Consider the following 15,646-nt stretch of genomic DNA (forward strand, 5'->3'; position numbering starts at 1 on the left):
ACTAGTGTCCACGTAGGTGCAAAGGACCCCTTTAAAAGACAGACTACCCCCCTTAAACTCTCACCACCTCTACCTCCCACCCAACCCCCTGCTCCCCTAGGGAAGACAGGACTTTTCCTGTCTCCTTCTTCTCTTCTGTCCTCTCTCTGTCTCTGTGTCTCTTTACCTCTGTTCTCTTTCCTTCCCCTCCCTCCCCTTTCTAATAAAACTTCTCACTTAATCTCCCTCTGTCTGGCATGTCCCCCACCCCCCCACTGGCCCAGTCACCCTTAAGCCTGACATGGAATCTGCCAGAGTTCTTCACACACTTTATTATAACACTGATTCTATAATAACCTCAACTCCTTCTGATCCTTTTGTTAGGGGGGGTTTGTTGGTCACTTTTTATGTTGTTGCTGCTTTGTTTTTGCAAAAACTTTTACACAATATATTTCGATCATGTTTTTACCCTCCCCCAACTCCTTCCAGATCTGTTCTACCTCCCTATCCACCAACTTTATGCTCCTTTCTCCCTCTCTTCTAAAAGCAAATAGAAGTAAACAACGGCAGCAAACACACACACACACACACACACACAAACTCACAAAAAATGAAAAGCAAAACAGACAAAAGACCAATAGAACAAAAAAAAATCTGAAAACAAGGTAAAGGGAAACAGAAAAATCTACAAAAAAAAAACCCTTTAGGTTCATTTTGTGTTGGCCAACTACTTCCGGACCTGGGGCCTGCCTGAAACATGATTGCTATGCCCAGTGAAACTTCACTGGAGAAAACCGATTTTCCCTTTGCCCGCAGGTATCTATTACAAACAGTTTCCTGGTTAGGAGTACGACTCCATGCCCATGTTCCCTCGGCCACCCGGCCTGGCCTGCACCGGGGCAGGCTTATGTGTCTGAGTGTTCCTGCGTGCATTCGTCCTGTTGCATGTTTCCTTGAATTCATCTATCATCTGTGACTCCTGGTCCACAAAGATCCCTGAGCCTTGAGGTAGGGGGTTTGATGGAGACATTCCATTTAGGACACAGCACTCCAAAGCCTCTCACTCTCTGCACATTGCACGGATGTGGATCTCCTCGTTAATTCCCCTCTGCTGCAAGAAGATGCTTCTCGGATGAAGGCTGAGTGAGAGGCTGGTGTGTGGGTATAGCAACAATATGTTTTTAGGAATACTTTTATTGTTTTGTTCCTCTTCAGACTAAATATTACGTCTTCCCCTGGGCCCATGACCTACCTAGTTTGTTTGTGTTTTGTTTTTTAAATTGAGATTGATTTTGTAGTTCAGGCTGGCTCCCAGCTCTCAATCCTCTAAGCCCCGTTTTTTTCTCCAGTACTGCTATTATGGGCATGTGTAACCATGCCCAGGGAGTCCTGTAGGAGCGCTAGCATTATACTGATTCTGACCCCTGATGACTGGAGGAAGCACGCACACTACATCGTCACAACTTCACTTGTTACAGGACTCAGTGTGTATGTGCAGCTCCGCCCTTTTTAAGCTAAGCAGCCACCCCCTGGATCTCTTACTCTCTCTCTCTCATCCTCTCTCTCTCTCTCTCTCTCTCTCTCTCTCTCTCTCTCTCTCTCTCTCTCTCTCTCTCTCGGCTTTGCACGGGTTGGTTATCTGTCACCCGGCTTCCTTTTCTGTCTACCGATAAAACTCCGTGTGGGACCGTTGACTCACGGCTCGTGTTTCGTTACTGGGTAAACTCAGACATTTTAACAACAAGTCCTTGTACATTTCCCTTTTTAAACATAAGAGAAAAGGGGTACAGAGGTAAGGAAAAAAGAACTGGTTTTAAAGTGAGTCTCAGCTCAGAGACAGACACTTTTTCCCTTGAGGGCTCTTAAATGTTGGGCAAGAGTAACTTTAAAAAAACGATTTAAAAAATGTGTCTCTTATACGCGTGTATACATTGCCATGAACATGCAGGTGCCTGAGAAGGCCAGAAGAGGGTGTCAGATCGCCCAGGGGTTGGAATTACAGGCATTTGCGAGCCAACTGATGTAGGTGTCTGGAAACAGACCTCTGGTCCTCTGGAAGAGCAGCAAGCTCTCTTTAACCGCTGAGTCACCTCTCAAGTCCCCCAAGACTAAGGTCTAAGTTTTAATCTTAAGATGGCAACTGTCCAAGAGATGGCTTGACAGGCCGGGATGGGCCTCACCACACAGGGCATGGGCTTCTTAAACTTAGCACGAACCGGTCTGTCTTCCAGGAAGGGGCTGGGTAGGCTCCTGGATCTGCAACCAAGGCACCAGTTCCCCAGAACACCCCCTGGCTGGATTACAAAACCAACCTCTCTAAGGGGCAGCTGGTCTGCACCCCCAGAGGAGACTGAAAGATGGCTGTCTGAGGACAAAGCAGCCGTTCTTGGTAGGGAGAGGCACCATTCTCAACCAGCCAACTTCACCTTCACCTAAGCCCCTCACCAGAAAGGGTCAGAGACAGAAAATCAATAGGTCCCACTTGCAGTGAGGCGTGGGGGGGAGGGGACTGGAAAGAAACTGCAGTGATTGAAGCCACTGAGGCCCATGACAGCTGGGGAGGAGACCCCTCTTTAACAGTGGTGTCCAGCCAACCCCTCCCGGGGGAAAGACGGGCCCGAGAGGAGCTACAACAGGGCGGAAGTGTGAGAGGATGGGCCGGAGCCTGAGGGCTTGTCCACATCCTTGAAACCCCAGAGGGGGAAGGGCAGAAAGCGAGCCAGCCTGTGCAACCCTTCCCTTGTCCCAACAGCTCTCGCTTCCCTCTTCCTGGAAACACTTCCCTTTGGTGTTCATGCTGGGCCCCGAAAGCACAGAGTGGCTGAGGTCCCAGATCCAGTTGGGCAAAAGGCAGGAGGGGTGCTTTCCAGGAAGCTCACACCTGAAAGGCTTTTAAAGAGCCCCATGGAGCAACGTCCATTCATTTTACCCACAATCCCTCTGAGGCCCGGGAGAGGAGCACTTTGCTTAAAGATGCACCACCATAAAGTGAATTGGATGCAAACATGAGTTAAAAGACTGGAGCTGGGCTGGCAGCTGGGGGTGAGGGTGGGGATGTAAAGGTGCTTGCTGCCAAGCTAGATAATCCGGGTTCAATTCCCAGGACCTACTTGATAGAAGGAGGGAACCAAATCCTGTCAGTTGTCCTCTGGTTTCCATATATGGGTGCACACACACACACACACACACACACACACACACACACCTTTTTTTTTTAAAATATAAAGACTAGAATTGGGTAGGCAAGGAAAAGAGAAAGGAGTTTATCTTCAAGACTAGAGAGAGTGTGTGTTAGAAACACTCCGAGCTTAATTCTCAGAGTTAAGTTCTTCCGAGTCTGAAGCCTCCACGCACCAAGATTTAATTCTGATGACTTGGAATGGACTCTGATGCACTGCCCGGCACTCTGAGGCTTTCCAGCCCTGCAGGGGCAGGGCCCAGGGGGACTACCCAGCCAGCACCACCTCACTGCGCTGCCCTACAGAGAGCCTTTTTCTTTGAATTAAAAAAAATTAAAAAGAAAACACAAAAAACTCACAAAAAAACACAACACACAGTTAACCACCTGTCAGGGCTGAGGATACAATAAGGGCCTTGAAAAAAGAGCTTTTCATGCATGCGTAATATATTTGTCCAGCTATTCACTTAATGAAGCTGATCAATGCGATGGGAGACAATGGTCAAGTTAATCTATTTAGTAAAATGTTTTGAGACTTTCAGGCCACGAGAAGGACGGGAGCCTTTGGCAACATTTTCATTTAAATAACACTCTTCCCTTCTCTTAGGCTGCACAAGGGGGTTCGGGCAATCTATGTGAATATAATTTCTTATAAACGTGTCTTTAATGGGTTTAATTCACCCTTGCCAGCTGTTTTTGGAGCTATTTTGTAAGAGCAAAACAAACGTTGCAGGCCTGGAAAGCTAGTTAAAATTAGTTTCGGTCAGCGAGGCCAAGCTATATTTTCTAGAAACCATCTGCTTGATTGGCACAATAGAAGGATTTTCCAGGAAAAAGAGGGGAGTGAGGGTGAATGGGGGGGGGTGTAAAAACGGCTGGGCCCGCCAGTAGCTCCTTGTAGCCTATTCTAAAGGTGAGCCTCTTAGAGTTGTCTTAATAGAGGCTGGGGCTGTACGAAAGCTTTCTGGCCCGCGCCTGGAGCACTCTTCCATAGCTAGTCCAGTCAGCACTCCCCCACCCCCGTCCTGCGGGTCCCCCCTCCCGCCACCGACACACACACACCAGAGAAGCCTGGTTGCCTGTGCAAGTTCCTGTCACCCAGAGAACTGCGTGTCTCACCTAGAGCACTTTCTATTTCCGAGCCCTGGACCAACACCTATGGAGATCGCAGCTTGTGGCCCAAGCTTCCCCCAGGTCGGAGTCCTCCGTCTGTCTGTGGAGAGTCAGGAGGTTGCAAAGGCATTTGCTTAACAGAAAGAGACCCTGGGGGACAGATCCTAAAGCCCTTCTCTGACAGCCTCGAACTTCTCAGGCCGGGAGCTGGGGCTGTGTCTGCAGCAGCCTGTCATTGCAAACAGAGACGGGACCAGAGCTCCCACTCTTCCCCCCCCCATCTCCTTTCTTTTGTTTCGCTTTTTTGAGACAGTGTCTCACTATGAAGCCTTGGCGAGCCGGGAACTCACTATGTAGAGTAGGCTGGTCTCGAACTCACAGAGATCCCCCTGCCTTTACCCCAGTGCCAGGACCAAAGGTGTGCACCTTCTTTCCCTGGAAAGAGAAACAGGTAGAGAAATCTCAAGTCAGAATAAAGAACGGGAGTGATTTCTCCGAAATAAACTTGAAGATAACGACTTTACAGTCAGGTCAAATGGCATTAGTCACAGGACTTAGGCGCGGCTGCCATGCGCCTAAAAGTAAGAAATCACCTTAAAGTAAGATATGTTGCTGCTGCAATTTCTTGCTCCCTTAGGATTTAATTTTGCTCTTTCAACAGCGGCCAGCCTCCCCTCCATCCTGTTTTTCTTTTTGTCAGCAGGGGAACTCTTGGGGGTCTATGTGGATCAGGGTGTACTTACCTTGTAGTGAGTCAGCGTGGCCTCGTGAAAGGTAGAGCTTTAGCTACATTTGGGATAAGCAAAACTCCTTGGGGGATGTGGAGGGGAGTTAGGAGCCTGCCAGGGTTGTGAAAACCTCACCTCAGAGGAAATAACCTTGGAAAGCCGCTCGGAAAGACCTACTCTCCTGTCCTCTCTCCCACCCTCCCGCCGCAGCAACCTTAGAATTTCTGCTGGTAGAGGCTGTAAGGATTCAGGCATTACGCTGGCCTGCCCCTGTCACCTGGCAGAATGCACTCAGGCAGTACCCTGGTCAGCCCAGAGTTCCAGGATTGTGTAGTCTGCACGCAGGTGCAAAGGACCCCGTTAAAAGACAGGTCCCCCCCCCGCCCACTTACTCTCTCTTCCCTCTCTCTGCTTTCTCTTTCCGCGTTCCCCTGGGGCCGAGAGGACTTTTCCTGTCTCTCTCTTCTCCCAGTCCTCCCTCTGTGTCTCTTTACCTCTGTTCTCTTTCCTTCCCCCCTCCCTCCCCTTTCTAATAAAACTTCTCACTTAAACTATGTCTGCCTGGCCTGCTTGTACCCGCCTTGGTCACCCTCCCCTGCTGTGGAATCCGCCATGGTCCCCCCACCCAAGGACCCTCTCAAATTTTATCATAACTGAGGCTGAACTCCCGTCATCCGAAGAGGAGGAGAGGCCTTAGGACCGCCAGCACCTGTAGTCACAAGGGTCTTCAGAACTTCCGAGCTGCTCCTGGTCTCTGATGAGGGGAATGGAGGGGATGGAAATGAGCCCCCAGGAGAAGGGTGGTAGCAGGGACGAGAGAAAGGAGGCAAGGGGGAAAGGGAAACTGGGAATGAAGAAAGGGGGGAAAGGAGGAGAAGAGGAGGAGGAATCAGCCTATTTTGATGGAAAATTTAAAAAAAAAAAAAAAAGGAACTTTCAGAATCCCTCAACAGATCTGCCCCTTGCCTGTACAGGACCCTGAAGCGCCAAGTCTGAGCTTAAGTGCTGCTTACTTGAGCTGATCCTTTCTGGGTAGCTGTTCCTCCTGATTCGGGAACAGTCCTGGGTTCAGAAACTCTGCAGTTTCACCGTCCTCGGGCATGAATTCACCCAGAGTTCGGCCCTAAACAACTTTTTAATTGGAATCAAGGGAGAGCTTTAGTGCGCTCCGTTTCTGGTTTAATGTGATATAAATTGCAGATGCACATTCATGAATGGTTAAAGCAGCGACATGGCGATCATCAACACAAAACGCCCTGAACAAAACCATCCAGAGAAATAAAGCTGGTTAATAAGATTTTTGAGAAAGCTTTGTGTTAGAAAGCGAAAAGGAAAACCAGCCGAAAGTGGCAGTTAGTTCATGGCTAATAGGATCAGGGCGGCCAGGCAGGGCTGCACACTTCTCTTGGGGGGAGGGTTCACTCGCACTAAAGAAATGAATGGGACATTTAACACATCTGTCATCTCGCCGAGCCAGAAACCAGGCAGTGGAGGCTCACAGCCACCTCAACCTTGGCCCATGAAAGTCAAGGGAGACTCTCCAGGGGTCTGGTTGGAAAGACTATGCTTAGGAGAGGTTTTTCCCGGTGTGAACCTAGTTCTTCCATATAGTGAATCCAACTCAGTGAATCCGAAGGCGGCACAAATGTTCAAGAGTCAAGGGCCTCGCAATACCTGGAGATCGGTCCAGACTTTCAGGGGCCCTGGCTTAAACAAAGAGTGGTGAGCTCTCCTAAGGGTTGGAAAATGGCGACCCTGCCAGGATTGACCTACCCGAAGAAAGAGTGCTTTCAAGAGTGTGAGCCCTTCCCAGGCGGAATCCCCTGTCCAACTTGGGTCCAGGGCTCTCCGAGGCTCCTCCTCCAAGGAACGTCCCTGTACTGTGGGCCAGTCCCAATGAAGTTCTCTTAAATACATACTTTCTCTCTTTGTGTGTGTCTCTCTGTCTCTGTCTCTCTCGTTTTCCGACCTCCCCCCCAAATTCCAGGTTGTTGGGAGTTGAAGGTGGATGGTTTTATTGCTTCTGTGTCCAGAAACTCTGGAATTCAACCATTCTCTGGAAAAAAAGAAAAGAAAGAAAGAAAAGAAAAAGAAAACCAAAACAACGCCAATACCAACTCCCCTCAAATCTCTCCAAACCGCTTCTACTTCCAAGTCTCCCTGAATGTGAGAGAGGGACTTCTAACCCATCTGCTCTGCGTTTCCCATTGAGTGAGAACTAGCTGGAGACCAGAGACTAGTATGTTTTCATGCTTAAGGGCTTGAAATTTTCCACACGGCCCCTCACACACAAGGGAGAGTTATTTTACCGATAGCCTGGAGATGTACTTCTATGAATATTTATTGATTTATTTTCTAGGCTCAGCAGGGGGGGCGCAAATAAATTTAGTGCGTTCTTTAAATAATTCCTTTTCTATGAGGCAAGATGTCATCTGAAACTTCTAAATAGGCATTTAATTAGCCCGGGTGTTGCTTCAGAACAAAAACCCCCAGCGAGAGCTTTGGGGGCTCACTGTATAGCAGAGAGGCCGTCGATGCGCGGGGTTGATGCGCGCCGGCCTTTGTTGCCGCCCCATTGTGCGAGCCATGCTTATGAAGACTAATCCAATCATAAATTGCGTCTCCGCACCAATCAGAGAGCCCGGTGCCTCCCGCGAATGAAGCCAGAGTGGAGAACTTTGTTGAACTTCATTGTCAGAGCTGTCAGTTTTTAAAGCGCTGGAGCGGGCGGGCCACTATAAAACCATCTCCTGGGCCGGAGAGCCACAGAGGACTCGCAGACGCCCAAGTAGGACGGCTACCAGGACCCTGATCCGAAGAGGGCACCGCGGGAGGGGCGGGAAGGCAGGCGTTTGCCCTCCGGCCACGGGACGAGGGGCCACTGCACCCGCCCCGCTCTGACCATGATGTTCCCCGGCCTCCTCGCGCCCCCCGCGGGGTATCCCAGCCTCCTGCGACCCACGCCCACCTTAACACTGCCCCAGTCCCTTCAGTCCGCATTTTCCGGTCACTCTAGTTTCCTGGTGGAAGATTTGATCCGCATCAGCCGGCCGCCCGCCTACCTGCCCCGCAGCGTACCCCCCGCCAGCTTGTCACCCCCCAGGCAGGAGGCCCCCACAGTCCTCGCCGACTCTGGGACCTCGGACCTCGGCTCTCCGGGGTCCGGGAGCCGGCGTGGCAGCTCTCCACAGAACGCCCTCTCCCCCGCCAGCGAGCCCACGTTTCTCAAGTTTGGGGTGAATGCCATCCTCGCATCGGCGCCCAGAAGAGGTGAGTAACAGCCGAGCCCTCGACGCGCGTCCTTCGCAAACGAGTTCCTGTGCGCCTGTGAGTGCACAGGTCCACGCAGGGACTCAGAGCCCAGGGGCCAGGCCACGGGTTATGTATGAAATTCAGGTACTGAGGATTTTGGAGGAGGAAAAGCCTCAAGCCTTGTGGTATCCTTCGAATGAACTTGAGCCTCGGGACCGCTGAGCCTGTCTGGCCTCTCAGAGCGCAAGCGCTTTTGGCGTCTGCGTTCCCGCCCTCAACGGCTAGGAGACATTTTGCTTTTAAACGCAACACGTTTTGAACACGTGCATTGTGTTGGTTTATATTATGGATGCATCTGCAGCGTCCCAACCCCGTTTCTTTCTACCCCCCCCCCCGTCATAATTGCCTAAGTCTCTGGCTTGGAGAGGTGCGCGGAGTGTGTGTGTGTGTGTGTGTGTGTGTGTGTGTGTGTGTGTGTGTGTAAGGGATTTTTCCCAAATGAGACAGTGCTGCACAAATTCATCTTACTAGGTGAATACGTTTTAAAAGGTGCCCCCTTGAAACCTACTGCAGTGTTAGTTAGATCGCATATGTGATCAGGCACATGACCAAATTCTCCCTATGCCTCCCTACTAGAAACGTCGCCGGCTTTGCTGCAGAGTCCCCCTCCCAAGACGTTCGCCTTTCCTTACTTCGAAGGCTCCTTCCAACCCTTCATTAGATCCTCCTATTTCCCAGGTAGGTCTCTGGCGCTCCTTGCTCCAGGAGGGGCAGCCCACCCCAGTTCGGGACCCGTCACTCTCTGCTGGCCCCAAGTCGTATTTCTCCGTCCACCCCTCGGGGTTACGCTCTGGTTCAGAGGTTGCGAGGCGTACAACATTCACGAATCCGTCGCGCCAATTTGATACCCCATTTAGCACAAGCAGTGACTGCTTGACACTACGCACCAATTCCCTGCTCTACAAATTAGCAAGAATTGTCATGGTCCGCATTTGAGGCGGTCCCCTTCCCGGCGAGGAGCTGTTGGCATCCCTTCACGCCGCCGTTTCCCACAGAGTCGGTGCGCTCGGCCACCACTCGCCACAAAGGTCTCAGCACCGTGACCAATTGGCCAGCTCCTCCAGGCAGCCACACGCAGACCGGCCCTCGCCCCTCCACGCCGCCGAGAAACACCTACCAGCCGCGGCTAATTTCTCTTTAACACTCATTCAGGGCTAGGTTTTTTTTTCCTCCACCAGACTGCATGGGGTGCCCTCTTGTGTGGGATGCCTGGTTGCGCCCAGGGGCTAGGAAGCCTAGATCCTCCTGCAACCCCAACCTTCTCTTGCCAACCTGCTTTCCCGGACCCCACATCTTGCCCACTGGCTCTTTTTGAGAAAGAAGTAAGAAACAGTTGGTCAGAATCCAGCACTGGGTCCTGGTCTACAGGCGAAGCACCCTCAAAAGTTTTCATCCTTGGGGTCTTTCCAGTGTTCAAACGCCGGCTGGAACACTGTTTCAAACAGCTGTTTAAAAACGCAGGAAGCTGGGGAGCCCTAGATGATGGTGGGTGGGGGCTGGGCAGGGCCAGGACAGCACTTCCAACAACTGCCAAAGAAACTAGCGACTTTTTTTTTTAAAGGGGGAGAAGAAACTTCCCCATCCCCACCATTCAGGCTTTTGCCCACAATGGAATTTGCTCCTTTCTCCCGCGTCTCAATGGTCTAACAAAAACAACCCGAGCTTTATAAATAGCTTTTCGTGTCCATTTAATGTGAAAGATCGGGGGAAGAGAAGCCTCCGCCATCGCTGCTCTCTCCCAATGGTCTCGGCCTGCAGTTGTGTTTAGCTAGAGTGTAAATCTCTTTTGTCCCGGTAATATATGGCTCTCGCTGCTTGCCCGTAGCCTTTTGCGGTTAGTTCATTACTACACAATTACCATTCACGCTTCGTTAGCGTCTCTGTTTCTTTTTGTTTTTCTTTTTCTTTCCCTTAAAGCGAAACTCTCCCCCTTTTTATGGCACCAATTCCCAGTGGGAAGCGGTCAATGTGCTAATTAGACGCCACTTTCCTTGTATTCAGGCCGATTTCTTTACCGTTGTGGGGGGAGGCAGAAAAATCATATTAAAAAAAGATGAATGACTGGATTTTTTTTAAAAGTCAAAGCGGATTTTCCCCTGTACGCCAAATCAACAAGGTACCTTGTTTTAAAAGGTACAAACATCACCAAGGTGATTGCGAGGCCTTGGATCTTAGAGGGACCGCGGGTGTGCGCTGAGTGGTCTCTGCGGGATTATTTATTTTTATTTTTGTAATTTACTTTATTCTGTTGCTATATAAGCTGGTTGGTGCGGCTTGTTTCTCTGAGTCCATTGGATGGTGGGGGTGGAGGGAGCAACAGGCGATTGAGCCTGTTTTCTTGTTTTTTTTTTCCTAATCCGGGTTTGCACGGTTGAAGGGAAAGTTATTTGTGCGGAAAGCGCCTTTCACTCAGGCAGGTTCTGTAGGTTCTCGGTCTATTCTCTACCGGGAGAAAAAGGAGTGCTTTAGAGAGATGAAGGGACCCGAGAGAAAGGGAGGGAGAAAGCCAGGGAGAACAGCCTCCGAGAGGCAGAGGCTCCGCCCGACTCGGTAAGACTCTGGGCTCACTCCCCGCCTCCACCTCCCCGCAGCGTCCTCCAGTGTGGTGCCGATCCCAGGGACCTTCTCCTGGCCGCTGGCCGCTCGCGGCAAGCCTCGCCGGGGCATGCTACGCAGAGCTGTGTTCTCTGATGTGCAGCGGAAAGCCTTAGAGAAGACGTTTCAGAAGCAGAAATATATCAGTAAGCCTGACCGGAAGAAGCTGGCCGCCAAGCTGGGCTTGAAGGACTCGCAGGTGCGTGAGGCCTCCACCGCCCCACCCTCACACGGCACCCTAACCCGTACCAATCAATTGTAAAAGCTCTCCGAGGCTTGGACTGGCAACGCAGCTGGGGAAACCAAGGCCTAGTGAGGATGCATGGATCGATTTATGCATGGATAGATATAATGCATGGATAGGTGTGCATGCATGGATGAGTGTATGCATGGATAAATGCATGCGTGGTGATGGATGGAGCAGGAGAGAAACGAAGGTTGGTAGGAGGAACCCCGCAGAAATAACCTTGAAGATAAGACAGCTCCCTTCTTCGGTGTTCCCCAAGCCTGATTCCTGAGGGTTGTCCCCACCCCACCCCACCCCCCTGCACGCGAGCACACACTGACTAGCTTGCCGCTTCTTCCCTCACAGGTGAAAATCTGGTTCCAGAATCGACGCATGAAGTGGCGGAACTCCAAGGAGCGCGAGCTCCTGTCTAGCGGGGGCTGCCGAGAGCAGACCCTTCCCACAAAACTAAACCCTCACCCAGACCTTAGCGACGTGGGCCAGAAAGTCCCTGGGGACGAGGAAGAAGACAGTCCGGGTCCCTGCCTGGCCTACCATGCTCCTCCTGACCCTCGACACCTGCTGGAAGGACCCGTGCCTGCCTCTCCTGCACATTCCAGCAGCCCGGGGAAACCCTCGGACTTCTCTGATTCCGATGAGGATGAGGAGGGCGCAGAGGACGAGGAAATCACTGTGTCCTAGGAGCCCGTCTGGCCCCCAGCTCTCGGCTCCCCACTCCCAGACTGTTGCAATTTTAAACTTGGAGGAGGAGCGCACGTTCAGTGGCTACCTCTGTGCGGGAGCCTGGACGCCGGCTGCCTCTTCTCACACAGACACACCACCTTCTCAGGGGTGCCACAGTTCCCTCTGTTGTCCCAAAGAGACGTTTCCTTACTCCATGCTGCCACCTCCAAACAGTCTTAACTTTCCCGCAAGGGCCACGGTCCATCTATTTATTGCAAACTATTTTAGACATGGTGTGAGGGGTGTTTGTGTAGAAGGGTGTCTCTAGTCTCACCGCCTGGGCTTACTGTGAGCAAAGTCCTGTCAAACACCAAGCCTTTGGCCCCTAACTTCTCGGTCACCTTCCAGCGGTCAGTCATTCTGTCTTCTCATCATAAGAGTAGAGAGCACAAGAAATTCCAATAGAGAATGAAGGCACAGCTGTGCCTTCCCACCTAAGAGGAGACAGCTTCTCATTTCCTGACGCCCCTCGGAGAGGAAGTGGTTTCTCTATGTAGAGGAGAGTGTGTGTCTATTTCTATTCTGTCCTGAAACATTCAGCTTTCCCTACCTGCAGAACACCTGTGCCCAGAACTCTGGGTGTCCTTTTGTCCCTGGGTGTGGACTTGTCTGCCTCTTTGACAGTTTCTCCCACACAGCGTTGCTGTCTGCCCAGCTTTTAGGAGCCGTGCTCTACTGTGTATATATATTTTGTATGGATATTTTATACTGACGTTATTGTGAATGGCCACAATGAGGGGCTGGCTGCATCTATTATTTTCCTCCACAATGGTCTTTAAAGTTTAAAAGACAGCCGTGTAACTTCATAACTTATAAGGAAATGGTTATTTTGTATTCTTTACCATGTACAGACTTTTTATATATGTATATATGTATGAAATGAACAAATGCCAAATAAAAAGTAGAATGGATTTGATGGCTGAAGGGCACCATCAATTCACAGAATGTGAGAGCTGAAAGTAAGGTAAGAAGCTGTTAGAACAACCATGTATGCTAACTGCTAAGTAACAACCCCAGTAAGAGGGCACCAAGAAGTTGGGCTTGCAACTGTCCAACGATTCTCACAGACTGGGTGACAGGACGACCAGCAGTGAGTGCACTATAGTCTGTTGGCTCCGGTTTGGAAATCTTTTCTAGCCACCAGAAGGCTGGAGAACTAGTCCCGACCTTTCTCATGAGGCTCCATCCTATCGGGAATGTGGGTCATAGTCACAGCCTGGGAGCCCAGCTACAGGTTCCAGGCCCCAGGGTCTACAAGTGAAAGGGGCAGCCTGATAACCCCCTCTGGCACTTCTTAGCCATCCCCTAAGAGAAAGCAGTCAGCTTGTGAAGTCAGAATCTGGAAGGGGGATTTTGTGTCCTGTGAGAGACCAGTCTCTGTTCCATGCACCTCAGACCTGGCTCTTTATGAACGCCTAGCTCAGATCCCAATAGTCAGAGGAGTTGCAGAGCTCCAGGGAGGTGGTTTGCATGTATGGCTGAAACGTGAGCCCATTCTCCCTCTTCTTCAGTAACACAAACCTCCTTGCTGACTTCTGGGGTACAAGCTCCCAAGCTTGTAACCAGGTTGGTATTAGCCCTGAGAACTCAGAGAGAAGACATGTGCTTATTTTAATAATGATTCCAATTCAAGAAGCCTCCTAACTCTCCTCTGTGTTCTATACAAGTTCCTTTGAGAAAGGGGTTTCTCTGCTGTGGCCCACCCCTTCAGAGGTGAGAGCCTGGCCAGAAATGGCTGACTCCTTCCATGTCAGGTCTGGCTGACAGTTCTAACAGGCCAGCTATGAGAATGGTTTGGTGTTGGTTGCTGGAGTTCACTCTGGAACACCCAGTGCTCGCTACAGCCCTGCACCTCAGCCAGGGGGTGTGCCCAAGTGCCCATTAGTGCAGGCACTGGTAAACAGCATGGGTCACAGAGCAATGGAGCATTACTCACCCTTTAATAGGAAGGGTGTCCTGTCACCTGCTTCAATGTGGATGAACCCGAGGGCATTCTGCTAAACCACAGCCATGTACAAAGTGCTGAGACTGCATTGCAGGGGGTATCCCAAGAAGTCAGCTTGTGAAATCTACTGAGACTAGGAATGTGGTCTTCAGAGACTTGGGGGGGGGAACAAAGGGGGTGCCCTTCAAACCAGCCCGTTGAGTTCCAGTTTCACAAAACCAAAAAGTTTTAAAGATCTGTCTGCCGCATGCACGGTAACATGAGCATAACTGACACTACTTGATTGTGTAGCTAGAAATAGTTGACACAGGACTGCAGAGACGACATGGAAGCCTCAGACACTCAGTTTGGATCCCCAGGACCCGCATAAAAGGCCAGGCATAGGGGTGCAAGCCCCAGCCTTGGGGTGATGGAGGCAGTCAGACCCCAGAGCTCGTTGATCAGCCAGCCTAGCAAATCCATGAGCTCGTTGATCAGCCAGCCTAACAAATCCAAGGTTTGGTGAGAAAGCCTGTCTCAAAAGCTAAAAGTGGAGATGAAAGATAAACAACAGACATCAGCCCTCCATACCTGTGTACATACATATACACCACACACAGAGAGAGAGAGAGAGAGAGAGAGAGAGAGAGAGAGAGAGAGAGAGAGAGAGAGAGAGAGAGAGAGAGAGAGGAAGGTATGGTAATCACGAGGCCCGGAACGTAAGTGTACATCTGTAATGAGGCAGATGACCAGAGTTTGAGATTGACTTGAACTGTGTAGTGAGTTCAAGGCCAACCAGGGCTAGATATTGAGACTCTTTAAAAAAATAAAATAAAAATTGTTAAAACGACAGCTATTATACAGTTTTTGCCATAGCAATTTTTAGATTTCAGCATCATTTTGGAAGCTGGGCATGGTGGCATATGTCTGTGACACCGTTATTCTGAAGGTGGAGGCCGGAGGCTCAGAGTTCAAGGACAATGCTGGCTACATAGCAAGTTGGAGGCTAACCCGGGCTGAATGAGAGTCTGTGTCAAACATTTTTTTTAAATGAAGCAGCTTGGAAGAACTACTCTGATGTTGAAGAATGAAGGTTCTGCAAAATCAAGCTAGAGAGATCAACAGGTAATGCTCAGTCAGACAACTTTAGGTCCATCTCTGGAAGCCACTCAGTAGAAGAGAGAACCGATTCCTGCAAGTTGTCCTACCTATTCACACGCGCATACTACGGTGTATACACACACACACATGCACGCACGCACACACGCACACACGCACGCACGCAGGCACACAAGCATGTGCACACACACATTAAATGCAAAAAAAAGTTTAATTCAGCAATGTATTAGTCAGGGTGTTTCAGTAGAAGAGAGAACCGATTCCTGCAAGTTGTCCTACCTATTCGCACACGCATACTACGGTGTATACACACACACGTGCACGCACACGCGCGTGCACACACACACACACACGCATGCACACTAAATGCAAAAAAAAAGTTTAATTCAGCAATGTATTAGTCAGGGTCTTTCTCCCAGCAAGCAGCATTACAGAAGACAGAGTATTTTTAAAATATTAACAAATCATATGATGATCTAAGTATTAATGATAAGTGCCAAGAAAGTTCAGGAAAGAAAAAAAGGAAATACCCCAGAGGTCTTCTGAAGGGTGTGCTCCTCCTGCATGTACAGAGCCCGACATATTGAGAAATACAGGTGGCTGGTTTTGTGTTGCTTCAGTATCTCTTAAGACTTGAGTATCACTAGGGGACCAAGCCAGCGTCGCCCGTCTCCATCTGGTGTCGTTGATGCCCCCCTCATACACAGTAGGTATTTGCTATATATGCC

At 50.3% G+C, this 15,646-nt stretch overlaps 1 protein-coding gene across 1 annotated transcript; it reads left to right on the forward strand.

Annotated features, from left to right (window-relative positions):
- Window positions 1–7,887: 7,887 nt before the first annotated feature.
- On the forward strand, window positions 7,888–12,686 carry Dbx1 (developing brain homeobox 1). Its single transcript, XM_005083214.2, has 4 exons — window positions 7,888–8,268; window positions 8,887–8,988; window positions 10,902–11,104; window positions 11,498–12,686. The coding sequence occupies exons 1-4, from the start codon at window positions 7,902–7,904 to the stop codon at window positions 11,831–11,833; spliced, it is 1,008 nt and encodes a 335-aa protein (XP_005083271.1). The 5' UTR covers window positions 7,888–7,901; the 3' UTR covers window positions 11,834–12,686.
- Window positions 12,687–15,646: the final 2,960 nt, after the last annotated feature.

The sequence above is a fragment of the Mesocricetus auratus genome, unplaced genomic scaffold (genome assembly GCF_017639785.1).
Source record: "Mesocricetus auratus isolate SY011 unplaced genomic scaffold, BCM_Maur_2.0 Super-Scaffold_100030, whole genome shotgun sequence".
Taxonomy (NCBI): domain Eukaryota; kingdom Metazoa; phylum Chordata; class Mammalia; order Rodentia; family Cricetidae; genus Mesocricetus; species Mesocricetus auratus.

Bases quoted from the DNA above. Each gene is read 5' to 3' on its own strand.
- Dbx1 (XM_005083214.2), top strand. From the start codon at position 7,902: ATGATGTTCCCCGGCCTCCTCGCGCCCCCCGCGGGGTATCCCAGCCTC. The intron at 8,269-8,886 runs GTGAGTAACAGC...CCTCCCTACTAG, and splicing joins CGCATCGGCGCCCAGAAGAG to AAACGTCGCCGGCTTTGCTG. The intron at 8,989-10,901 runs GTAGGTCTCTGG...ACCTCCCCGCAG, and splicing joins TAGATCCTCCTATTTCCCAG to CGTCCTCCAGTGTGGTGCCG.